This window comes from Lolium rigidum, chromosome 7 (assembly GCF_022539505.1).
Source record: "Lolium rigidum isolate FL_2022 chromosome 7, APGP_CSIRO_Lrig_0.1, whole genome shotgun sequence".
Lineage (NCBI taxonomy): Eukaryota > Viridiplantae > Streptophyta > Magnoliopsida > Poales > Poaceae > Lolium > Lolium rigidum.
In genome coordinates this window covers 250488275-250500994 of record NC_061514.1, presented here as the reverse complement: position 1 = coordinate 250500994, position 12720 = coordinate 250488275, and the positions used below count along the sequence as shown (strand labels likewise).

The following is a 12720-nucleotide window of genomic DNA, read 5'->3' as shown; positions in this document are numbered from 1 at the left end:
TCGGGTCGCTCCCGGATCGTGGGCTATCTGTAACCGACTCAAAACGTTCGTGCGACGTGCTCTTGCCCGGCTACCGCTGCTTGCGCCGCCATCGTAGCCTACTCCATCCCGCGCGCCGACGTGCATCGGCGAACGGGAGAGCAGGTCTCCGGAACCGCTCGTCCTTGCGATCCTGTACGGGAGAGGGCGAATTAGATTTTTGGGAAGTGCTCTGCGCGACTGCTCAAGCTCTTCATCACGGGTCGCCTTCCGTCCAAGTCGGGCGGTGCTGCATACCGTCGTCTTCAACGCCGTTTACTTCGACCCGTCGTCCCTGTCGTCAACAACGTTGTCATCAACAACATTACTGCTGCGACATCATCTGCTACACCTCCACCGCCACCTCCACCAGATCGGTACGTGCGACATATCTCGATCTGTTTAGCGATGGATGCTTTACCGTTTGCGCTGCTGCTACTCATGTTGATTAATGCATCTAGTATGTTCGAGTTTCACATGTTAGTAGCTGCTGTTGTTATGTTTTATATTCTGAAATTAATCATGGAAATTGTACCTAATTATCCAACAATCACCACCGATCTATTTTAAATTGCCAATCGTCTGTGTTCATTATGAACTCCCTGATGACCAAACCAAGGGGAAGAGAGGCTAAAAGGGTCCAGCAACTGCAAAGGGGATAACAGCAACGAGGGAATCCTGTAGAATGCCGCATAACGACAACTGTAGATTAGCATTACTTTAGTTTAGTTTCCTGAAAATTTCATTAAAACATTGAAAAAAGTAAAATAATTGTTTGAGCTTTCGTAGTTTGTACAAATTGAATTGTTTATTTTTTAGGGTTTCTTATTGAAGTCAATGTTGTGTGCATGTGCCCAAAATTGGGGGATCATGTGCCGGCGACTAGCTTAATGGTCTGCAGATGCACACGCCGTCAACTATTTTGGGGCGAGTCAGTGAAGATCGTCTATATCATTATATACGGGGTCAATCCGAGTAATTCCGAAGGGCCCTCAACCTATTAATGAAAAAAAAACACAAAAATATACTGATTCACTATTACATAAAAATGAAAAAACTTGTTCAATTTTTTTCCAAAATTTTCATATATATATATAGGGATGAAAAAATGTATAACATGGTTTTTCTTAGCAAAATGTATAACATGGTTATCGGACAAAGATACATCTAGGCAAAATTAAGACCGGGCTGGGTTCGATGCCAGTCCACGAAAAAAAGCCCAATGCTAAAAAACTTGGACCGCCTCGACTGTGGAGCCTAGCAAAATCATGCCCAACAACGATACAAAAAAACAAGCAAAAAAGCCCCATTCAAAACCGAGAACCCCGTACGGAGAATTAACTAAAAATCACGATAAAAATTCAAGATGGAGCACAACAATTCCTAAACGTGGAGTTTCAAAAAGTATGATCGAGCCATGTCCGATATGGAAGCCCCGTCCATCCCGGCCCTGAATTTCAGGACCGGGCTGGGCAAGGTCGGCCGGGGCGGGCGGTCCATGGTCTACTGTAGAAACATACTAGATCATGAAAGCGCGCGTTGCTGCGCCCGCCTATTAAATAAGATGATGAAAATATGAAAAAAATCTAGACACAACTGAGCAAATCCCAACAAACTCAAAAAATTCTGACATAGCTTATATGAGTGATACAGATCTAGCAAAGTAGTTACATTTTGTTCTAATTGGTAATACATTGATTTTATAACCACCCCTTCAAATGGACCATACCAATGCTAGATCATTTGACTGTCCAAAAATGACGATGCAGAGATATTGCATAGGCAACTTTGGGTCACGTTTGCTGTTTGTTGAAAGAACAGTACCTCCTCCAATGCTAAGGGAAGATTTGAGGTCCTGCCGCTGCTCGTACACATGCCTAGGCTGTTCGCTCTGTCCAGTAGACTGCCTGAAGCTCCACAGCCTTTTCAATTTGCTTGATTGCCTTGTCAAGCCATTATCTTACTCCAAGGGCATTGTACACAACCAGGTAGTAAACCTATTGTACACAAGGAGCAGTTCCATATCATGGCTGTATTGTTTCAAGTGCATAAGCACACTAATGAGATAATTAGGATGAATATGGAAGTGATATATCATATATATGATGGATAGCAGATACTTTGCTCAAGCAAATATTAACTTTAGAAGAAAAAAATTAAATACAGATGAAAGTTTCTATTATACATTTTAAGTGCCAGTCTGCAACCTTGGTCGAAAAAGAATTTTCTGCATGACCATGATACCAAGTCACCAACCACAGTTTTGAAAAACAGCACAACTTTATATGGTAGCAGTATCAATACCGCATATCATTGCATAGGTAAAATATGAGTTTTTTTTTCACAGGCTAGATTTCATAAAATATTCAAAAATAACAACAAATAGCCCGACCAATGGGAAAGAAACAGAACGACTTTTGCCTCGAGCTTTCAAATAAATCTAGGCCTGATGGCCTCTTTTCTATAAAAAAAAAAAGGGAAAGGAACTCTCGTAACTGGACATGCTGTAACAGAAGACTCCCTGATTTCATGGCATATTGAATTTTCTTTTCTTGCCAAAATAGCATTCTTATGACAAATACCAAGCTTATCCATATGCACACAAAATAAAATTTTGACATTAGTCACAATACATATAGTATACCAACCTGAACGAATGAATTTACCACATATTAATGGTTTGCAATTCCATAGGCTACAAAAACTGCTCCTCAAACAACTCCATCCCCAGAAATTGCAAGGATGATTGAAATCCTTAGAATAGTATTTCATAACTTGATGAGAAATGCTAATTCTTATGGTTAATTGACAAAGGAAAAACGGTAACTTACGTCCTCACTGGAAATCGCTGAATACAATTGCCTAGTGAAAAGTCTAAAGATAACTTAATGAACAAACAGCTTCATACACATTTCAAAAAACACATAATACATGAAAATAGTCTATTCAAATGGGGATTATCAAAGATATTGGCTTTCTTGTATTATTAGTGTATACTATATTAGTTGATATATCCTTCTATGAAAGGATGATTCTGTTCCAAAGCTTTAGGTAAATTCTCCTCCTACAAATAATTGGTTGATGTATATTGTTAAATCGTAGAATGGAACAGGAAGATGTCTTTGAAAAGGGTCATTGCGCAAGTGTCGATGCCTCTAGGAAGAGGCTCATCAAAACTCTCACACTTCATCATTCTAAGTTAAAACTCCTCGGTCTCACCTTGGTCCCTGCATATAAAGTTATGACACGAAGTACAAGATATTAAATTTAGAGAGAAGACAAAGAGCATCAGAGAGCCTCCAGAGGAAAAGACAAAAGAATTATTCAAAGATAACTTACATTAGCTCATTGGTCATCTTGCTATCATAACTCTTAATGCTGAGCATCAAACTGGGAACCCTCTTGTGTTTTTGCTGTCATGGATGATTTAATAAAGCAAGAGCATGTTAACAAGAAAAAACCTTGTAAGATGTTGAAAGCTAGGAGAAGGAAAGTAACAGACCTGAAATGAACTCTCGTAGTTCTTCAGCCCTTTGGATATGTTTCATCAAACACTAACTGTGCATAAACTAAAACACATTGTATATCCTGAGCTAGGAACAAAAGCCCAATAACCTATTATACACTCACGATTAAATCATCAGATCTTCAAATATGTATTTGTACTTTCTCATAAAAGTGCAGCTTCGATTATTCCAGTGCCGTATCTACTTGCATCATATGATTTCTATCCTGCAACAAACAAAGGAGATATTTTATTATTTGTAACACATCTAGAGTCAGAAATCGGCAGCATATGGGCACAAATTAGAACAAGCAAATTACTCCATCTACTCTACCTTTTGTAGCACCTGGTGGACAAGTTACCAATTAAATGAGAGAATATTGATCATGTGAGTTCGGACAGGAAACTGGAGTTGAAGGGACTTAGAGAGGATGATCGATCTTTGGAACAGGACCAGGGGCTGGACAAACATTGACCCAGAGTGTGGCGTCGGGGAGGTGGTCTGCACCAGCAGTGTAATCACACGCGAGAAACTTCCGCAATCCCAGGTATGTGGTATGAATCAGTCCTCCAAACACTACAGAAGTCAATTTGTAAGGTCAAGGAAGATCAACTTGATCTAGAAAGAAAGCCAATCCATGTGAAGCAATAATCCGACCAAAGGAACCGAATGAATCATAAGGAAGAAGATAGGAGAGGAAATGGCACAGAACGGTAAATATTTATACCGGGGATCGCAGGATCTGAAGGGGCGAGCCGACGGGCGCTCCCGCTCGTCGCACCAGAATTAATCGAGCGAAAGCGAATTCCAGCCAAACCAATAACACTACGCACCGCGAGGCAATCAATTGTCCGTTACAGGAACCTCGCCTTGGTGATTAACAGACGAAGCCTAATGAACGGGAGTGCCGTAACAACCGGGAGCGTCGCCTCCAGAACCAGACTGGGCGCAAAAGAAAGAGGCAAAGGCACAAGACCAGGGCTCCCGTACAACATGAATTGGGCTGTCTCTCGGCCCGATTAATGGCAAGAGGCCTAGGTCGGTTTCAGGAGTAGAAGCCCTTTTACGTCGGGTAGGCCGCGATGGAAAGAATGGACTTCGGTTTGACCAAATAATGATCTGGGACGTCAGCAGCCCGTAACGGTAGGCTAGCCCATTAGAGCGTCAAAACGCTGTGGTGTCTCCTAGGTGGTTCCATTATACTGTTAACTAATATATGAAAAGCTAATCGTGAAAATATAGAAGTCAAGAATTTTAGTTCGTTTTCACACTGTAAACCTTATAGACTGGAGCAACAAGTAAAGTCAGTGACCCTTCCAGGACATCTCACGCCCCATCAGCATTGTCTCCATCCAATGAAGTGAGCCCTTGGGCTCTGACCAGGATAGGCAGCAGCACCATTTGCTTTCTCCCTCGCTTGCCTCTCCTTCCCCTACCTCCAGTCTAGCGCGCTTAGCACTCCCATGGCCGCATACCACGCCAACTACCAGCCCAACCTCCATGGGGGGCTATCCTGGTCAGACGAGAGTGGTTCGAATCATCGGAACCATTCCAGACCAGCATCTTCTCCGGTTGGCAGCAGTCTCCTGAGGTTCATGTACGGTGGTGATCGGCCATACACCCTGATGTGGGGGCCAGAGCGGCCACTGTACGTCATTCTTGACAACCATCAAGACGCGGATTTCCTTCACGGTCGCGTCTTGTCGATGACGATGAGCTCATTGGCATCATCGCGCAGTACCCGAGCTAGGAGCAGGAGGGCACGCACTGCCGCCACACATCCGCCTCCCCTAAGTCAATATTCCGACGAGGCAAAGGCAAAAGGATGTGGGAAGTTGGTTTGGCGAGCATGTTTGCTTGTTGAAAATTTGGACACAGCTCAAGGGATAAGTGTCGGCACAGTGACACTGCAGGTGGTGTGCATTAAATGAGCATGGCAGGGAATACAACGACGAAGCTCATGTACATCCCTATATACACTACTGAAATTCAGGCAGTACAGCAGAAGATACAGACAGGTAGATGGACAGATTGCCAGAACCAACGGCTGAGAGTCTCTCCACCTGGCAGGATCACTGAAGCTCATGTGCCATTACAACTTTTCGCTGAATAATAGCCGACTCTTTGAATAATATTTTATTCTGAAAAATCGGGATTTGTTGAATGTTTTTTCACTTTAACTGAAATACTTTTATCTGCACCCCACGCCCACGGTGTTTTTAGGAACCAAACGCATTTTACAATTTTCTTAACAAATAGAAAATATATAGCCCATGATGAAATGGACGATCGACTATTCATAAAGGCCTCGAGGCCCATCAAAGAACCGACGGGCAGGCGACTAGAAAACCCTAGGCCTCAACTCATCCATCAGATAGGGAAGCACGCCGGAGCCCTATTCCCCTGCCGCCAAAATGGTATGCTCTTCCTCCCTCTCCATCGCTCGAAATTCTTGTCCTAATCTTGCCTATCCATGTTGTTTTCCCTCCTTTGCTTGAGACAGTGGGTTTCCCGTGGTGGTCTGTTCGTTGATTCGTAGCTGCTAGATTTCGGGCCATCTGAGTAGTTCATGTCGAGTACTTGCATTCTCAGAGTTGATTCTAGTTTTGTACTACTAGTTCTTCGTCAATTTTAGGGTTTACTCTGTTCCTAGTACCAGATCTGTGAACTATATACTACTAGTTCTTGGCCACAGTATGTTGGTATTTGTTCCGCTTTAGGATACTTACTAGTTACTACTGTATGTATGAAATGTGCCTTAGATTTGTGAACTGTTGTTGGGGTTTATACTAGTCTGGTAGAGATGGTACGGATAGCACCTCGTGGCCATCTAATTAGGTTTCAGTGTCTATTCTTAGATTGACAATAGTTTGTATTCATGCAACTTTAAATGTATCATCTTGTGGCAGCAGAATTCTCGAGATTACCTGATACATCTAGAACCCAGTGTGGCCGACCAAATTGTGCAGTCTTCAGTGTTTTGCTTTTCCATTTTGACATTCGAACTATGCTCTGTTTTATGTGCAATCCTTTCTGGTGGTACTTCGCTGTTCTTAAATAGACTTTTACTATTTTCCTGAATCATTAGGCAATATTCTTTCTTGCGGAGTGACATCTCTTTGTTATGTAACTTATGTTTCAATTGTTTGATAGTTAGAGATTTTAATTATGGGGTCCTATGATGGCATGAAATCTTTGAGACCTTATTATCCTTATGATGCCAATTATAAGCATGTTTCAGAGGACTCGACTGGAGTTTGCGCCAATGATTTTTGTCTACGTTTTTGGGAACATTTGCTGAATTTGTTCATAGACATTGTCATCTGAACCTGCTATCCAGTTCACTGCAAACCATATAGCATGAGTCTAATGTGTCAAATGTTGTATAGGTGAACGTTCCGAAGACCAGGAAGACCTACTGCAAGAACAAGGAATGCAAGAAGCACACCCTTCACAAAGTCACTCAGTACAAGAAGGGAAAAGACAGCCTCTCTGCCCAAGGAAAGCGTCGTTATGACAGGAAGCAGTCGGGATATGGTGGTCAGACCAAGCCTGTTTTCCACAAGAAGGTACTGCAACATAGTCGTTGTGATTCTCTATTGACCTGCCAGCACAACATATAGTGTAGGATTTCTCTGAGTGGCCTATCATCTCAGTGCCTCTCCTTATGATGTGCCTTTCCAATGTAAACATCTTATGAAGATAAGAGGCAGCTGTATGATGTGCTAATTTGGTGACCTTCTTCAGGCAAAAACCACTAAGAAGATTGTGCTGAAGCTGCAGTGCCAGAGCTGCAAGCACTACTCCCAGCGCGCCATCAAGGTTAGTTCCTTTTCTCTTAAACTGAACATGTCTTCGTTGTGTCTGTTGTGCTTGCTCAGTCTTTCTTTTTCCTCTTTGCAGAGGTGCAAGCACTTTGAGATCGGTGGAGATAAGAAGGGCAAGGGGACATCTCTCTTCTAAATAGCTTTCACGTATCTGTAGTTGTGGTGTTCAACAACATGTCTTAAGCTTTTGATGTCAGAAGTTAAATTATAACAGACCTTGTCACGTATCGAAACTTGTGTGTCTCGTATTCGATTAATTTTGGCTGAATGAAGTTTTGTAGCTTGAATCCTCTTTGAATGTGCATAATGACTTGTTCTAATCTCAGGCTTGTTCATTAGATCTGATGTCCCGTGGCTCCTCATTAGTGGTAGTTTGCCTGCATGATCGCTTGCACTGTATGTTTGAGTCACATGGTAACCTGAGCTTTATAACTGTTCGAATTTCTTGGACATGCAAGATAGCTGTTAGGATTGCTGGAACATTCACATATTGTTGGCAGTTAAGGTCTGAAACGATCTCTACTCAAGCCACAAGAGAATCAAGATAACTGAGGTCTGTGCTGACATTCTTGTAGGCCAGGTAGAGAAGTTTGTTTCTATGGTCGATCACTAGACCCTATTTTGCCAACATTCTGTTGTTTACTTTTTTAAACCCACTTGTGTGAACTCGAATGCCTAATGCATCACTGCAATGTAGAATCCATTGCCAACGTTACAAACAATCTACTCTTAAGCTCGTACTGCTCTGTCAGAAAGAAGAAAAAAAACCAGTACTGATGTGCCTGTATAAGCTTAGCACTACTACAACGGGAAACAAAAGTACGTGTACATCACCTGTGCCTGTGCGCCCTTTCGATAGTTTATAAAGGTTCAATCCGTAGCATCTAGCCAACGTCAAACAATCGAACGCCATCTCAGTCTCAGTGATCTTCCTACAAAGCACCGAAAGAAACATCTGAATCTGAGACTCAAACTCAAATTCAATGCCCCTTTGAGCCCTGGAAAGGGTGAACCTCTAAACCAAGAATATATGCTACTGCAGGTATATGCCGCGCCCAAACGCCAGCACTTGTCAACAGGCAGCAAAACAAGCCGGGGACCGAGCAGATACTCCCAAACGAAAGGCCAAGGAAACATGGGGCAACACGCAGCAAACGAGCTATGCGCCAAATGCAACACCCATCTCAGAGATCCTGGCTCGCAAATTGCACGAAGCAGCCATGCCCTGTATCCATCGCCAGCAAGAAAACAATCTGGGGGCAAAAGAGCAACGCCCAATGCATTCTGAACCACGAGTTGTGTTTAGGACCACGTAGGAGAGATCGGGGGCAAACCGTGCAACGGGGCGAGCAAAATTTCCTGACAACTTTTATTTAGATGGACTCATTCACCTCTCTACATCATCAGAGTCACGGTCATAGAACAACAAACGAAGAATTCAGAGACATTGGCAGCTAATAATCCTACAAAGAGAAGAAAACCAAAAAAACCGATTCCTAATATATATTACAAGGGGTTCTTAATTAGATATGCTCAACAACATGTCATGTTCCAATGCCGAGCCGACTCGCGGCGAAAAGAGATACCGTTCCCGACTTCCCATTACTGTTTTGCCTGCAATACCGAAGATTTTTGGTTAACTTTCAGTGGTGAATACTGAATTGGCTACCTCATTTCTCACGCATGTATGGTGAGGCAAATGAAACGTGTGGGATGGGTCACCTGGGAGTAGATGAAGGTTCCGAGGATGGCGATGGCCGCTCCGAGCGCGTTGATAGGCTGCACCGGCGTGTGAAAGATGATGATGGAGGCAACAATGACGGAGATACGCTTCATTGTGTTGCCGACGCTGAATGTCAGTGGCGAGATCTCGTCAAGAGACATGTAGGACACCTGGTTGTACAGGTGGTAGAACACGCTCTGTGCAGCCACCCACCTAAAAGCCATAGAGGAATACACTTAGACACATGAACTGAGTGAATAGTCACAGAAAGCATCATAGTCCTTGTGTTGTGTAATTGAACTTGTGACATTTCTCAAGTATGAATGCTATACTGTTTGATTCCAAGTTCAGTACATTTGGAATTGCTAAGCCTGAATAGCATGACATGGTGGTTGTGAACTTGTGACAGTGAATTGGACAAGGAGGATGCACGTGATCGAACTTACCAGACGAAGTTGGGACCGATCTCGGCGACTGCATTCTGCCAGCCTGCAGCCCACACCTTGGGGCCCTCCATGGCGAAGGCGAAAGGGAGGAGGATCACCAGGGAGAGCATGGAGAGGCAGGCGTAGTAGTTCATACCGCTCACAGACTTGCCCTTCATCCCCTTCTTGGAGAATATGTTCCGGAACACGAACGCGAGGTTCGAGATCATTGCCCCCATGAATCCTGCAGAGGGTTTGGTATCAGCATTAGCAGCAGGTCGATCAGAGTGCCTGTCAAACCTTCCAATTGTGGCTATCACGTGTCAAATATATCCATGATTAAATCACCAACTTTATTCAGTGGCACAGAAATCGTATCCAGGAAGTACAAGGCTGTCCAGTTTTGACATCAAAGATAGATCAGGTTTTGGTAGAAGACGTGCTAAATTATGGACCTCAGGATTGGTCGACAGTTATGTTGTTCAGAAGTCAGAACTATTGAAAATATCAAGTCATGATGTTTCTCATGTATCTAAATCTGCTGGAGGTAAGATTCAGAAAATGGTATTCTGCAGATTGCTCACCAGTCATGTTGAAATTGAGCTCGGTGACGGCGGCGAGAGCGCATCCACCGATGATCGGAAGGAGGGAGAAGTACACGGACGCAGGGAAGTGCTCGCCGAGGAAGAACCTGGAGACGAGCACGCTGAACGCCGGCTCCCCGCTCTTGATGATGTGCGTGAAGGACACGGCCACCTTGGCCATGCTCACCGTCGCCGCCACGTGCCCGATTGTGTGCGCAATCGCCACCTGACAAAAGAAATTCCCAAGACACGCATCAGCACAGATCTCAAGAACAGAGCCGCGCCGACGAACCATGCATGCATGGCAATGTGTGCAGGATTGTTTCTTGGAAAAAGAAAAGGTCCAGGCGGATTGCTCACCGGAGACAGGGCCTTCCAGAAATCGAGGTCCGTCTGGGGCGCCTCGGCGATCCTGGTGGCCCAGGACGCGAGCATGATGGCGGAGCCGGCGGCCAGGGAGAGCGTCGACGTGAGCCACGGGTACGGGAACGCGTTGAGCACCTTCTTGTTGTAGATGTTGAAGATCACGTTCAGCGCCCACCACGTGGCGAAATAGACCCCAATCTTGGCGCTCCTCGCGGTCTCCGCCGTCTCCACCGGCCGTGCGCCGTCCGCGGTGGCGGCAGGGGGCGCCATGGACGCGGCGCGGTCGTCACGGGACGCCGCCAGGAACGGCTCCTGGTGGTACAGGGGCCGCGCGGAGAGGGAGAGGGGGCGGAGGCCGGCGTTGGGGAGGGGAGGGAGGTGGATGGGCTTGAAGGTCAGCTTGGTGGTGGACGCCGGGGAGAGCCTTACGGAGGCGGCGGCGGCCAGCATTTTGGCCGTGCGGAGTTGCGGGATTTGGTGGGGTTTGTCTGGGGTGTTGTGGTATGCGCCTGCTGCGGTTCTGCGCCTTTGTGGTGTGTGATTGTAGATGGGAGATGAGGAAGAAGGTATTTATAGTGAGAGCGCGAAGGAGAAGGGAGGCGGTTTGGCCAGTTCATCCTCGGATCTTTTCACCACAGGTTTTTCTCTCCTTTTTTCATGAATAATATATTTTGTATATGTACTCCTATCTTCTTGCTCTATGTCCCTAGAATATTTTGGGTATATTCCCGTATTTTAACGCTCTATTATCTTTCTTCAATATATTCTACAGAGGTTATACTTTACCCGTGAAAAACTTTAATAATGTGACAATGTTATCTGTTGGATCTGTTAGTTTTGTAATGGAATTTTTTCCGAAAGTATAATTTAACCAAGGATATTTGCTCTTCTGAACTGAACTATAATACTCCGTTCGATCATTTTTAATTGACTCAGATTAGTACAAAGTTATACTAAAAATTTGAGTCATTTAAAACAGACTCGAGGAAGTATTTGTTTTATTATTTCTTAGAAGACTTCTCATTGGACACCAAAAACAACCTGATCAAAACATTGAGATTCATGTAAATGAAAAAGAGGTTTGTCACAACGAATATGATAGGATTGGGCATCTGGTAATTGAAGACCTGACATTAGCATGCCATTGTGTTCAAATCATCCACACCACCACTAATAGGAAAACCCTTATAGGCACGATTGCATTATGTGACGCATTTAAAAATGCGTGCTCCATAAAAATATTTCTGTGACGCATAAAAAAATGCTCTACATAATTGTTGAAATTATGTGGCGCATGCAAACCATATGCGACACAGAAATGTGTATTTTTTTAACTTAAGGATTGCTTTGTTTTTTGGAAAAAATTTAGTTTCTTTGAAGTTTTCTAAAAATTTGTAATTCTTTTAATTTTTTGAAATTTGTATTTTCTCGGAGTTTTATGAAATTTGTAATTTTTTTTATTTTTTTAAAAAATTGATTTTTATGAAATTTTAAAAATTTGTATTTTTTTAAATTTTGAATTTTTTTTGATTTTTTGAGAAATTTTAAGACACACCTGAACACACATATATATATATATACATACCACACATAAACTACACACACATATACACAAACAAGCCTTAAGAGGGTTGATATGATATTAATATCAATAAGAACTTTAGTGGTACAAGGCTAGCTCAATCAAATAAAACTCAAAAGTTAAGCGTGCTTAGGTGGAGTTTGGGGATGGGTGACCTAGCAGGAAGTTGTTATTTCTATATGATTTAAGATATGTTCTAAGTGTTACTAGATGTTCAAAAAATTCAAATATTTAGTTTTTCCTGATTTTTTTAATTTTTTCTGAATTTTTGGATTTTTTGAGAATTCTGTGGAGCATATCGTAGTTATGCGCCACATAAATAAAACTTAGTGGCGTGACTTCTGTGGCACATGGATTATGCGCCACCAAATTCAAAAAAAGTGTGCCACAAATATGCAGTTTCCTAGTAGTGCGCCCATATTTATATGTCTGAATCTCATCTCATTGTTAGCTATGCTCAGAGTACACAAATAAATGGTGAGGAAGTACAAAAGTTTGTATGAATGATTTTAGAACGGAGGGAGTAATATTTATGTTCTAATGTTAGGATTTTCTACTACCGTGAGTTAGTAGTCTCCCTCCTTTAGAACAAAAATGCTGGTATAATAATCTCTTTTTTTTGAACAGGGATAGGGTCCGAAGACCCTAGAAGCTGCATTGAATAAAGAAGCGGTGGTTACAAATTGTAC

The 12720-nt window shown here is 43.1% G+C and overlaps 2 protein-coding genes and 1 non-coding gene across 3 annotated transcripts; 2 read left to right on the top strand and 1 right to left on the bottom strand.

Moving 5' to 3' along the window:
• Positions 1-5860: 5860 nt before the first annotated feature.
• Positions 5861-7498, top strand: LOC124678422 (60S ribosomal protein L36a). The gene is made up of 4 exons (XM_047214317.1): positions 5861-5941; positions 6914-7093; positions 7272-7346; positions 7428-7498. The coding sequence occupies exons 1-4, from the start codon at positions 5939-5941 to the stop codon at positions 7485-7487; spliced, it is 318 nt and encodes a 105-aa protein (XP_047070273.1). The 5' UTR covers positions 5861-5938; the 3' UTR covers positions 7488-7498.
• Positions 6699-6770, top strand: LOC124679909. Its single transcript, XR_006995328.1, has one exon. It is a non-coding gene; the product is annotated as a small nucleolar RNA R66 (small nucleolar RNA).
• A 1201-nt stretch (positions 7499-8699) lies between the features above and the next one.
• Positions 8700-10976, bottom strand: LOC124676782 (glucose-6-phosphate/phosphate translocator 2, chloroplastic-like). Its single transcript, XM_047212812.1, has 5 exons — positions 10444-10976; positions 10084-10309; positions 9521-9743; positions 9074-9287; positions 8700-8965 (listed from the first exon to the last, which is right to left on the bottom strand). Exons 1-5 carry the CDS (start codon positions 10897-10899, stop codon positions 8954-8956), a joined length of 1131 nt encoding a protein of 376 aa, XP_047068768.1. The 5' UTR covers positions 10900-10976; the 3' UTR covers positions 8700-8953.
• Between the last annotated feature and the right edge of the window lie 1744 nt (positions 10977-12720).

Bases quoted from the DNA above. Each gene is read 5' to 3' on its own strand.
- LOC124678422 (XM_047214317.1), top strand. The intron at 7,094-7,271 runs GTACTGCAACAT...GACCTTCTTCAG, and splicing joins AGCCTGTTTTCCACAAGAAG to GCAAAAACCACTAAGAAGAT. The intron at 7,347-7,427 runs GTTAGTTCCTTT...TCCTCTTTGCAG, and splicing joins ACTCCCAGCGCGCCATCAAG to AGGTGCAAGCACTTTGAGAT.
- LOC124676782 (XM_047212812.1), bottom strand. From the start codon at position 10,899: ATGCTGGCCGCCGCCGCCTCCGTAAGGCTCTCCCCGGCGTCCACCACC. The intron at 10,310-10,443 runs GTGAGCAATCCG...TTCTTTTGTCAG, and splicing joins TCTGGAAGGCCCTGTCTCCG to GTGGCGATTGCGCACACAAT. The intron at 9,744-10,083 runs GTGAGCAATCTG...AACCCTCTGCAG, and splicing joins GCTCAATTTCAACATGACTG to GATTCATGGGGGCAATGATC.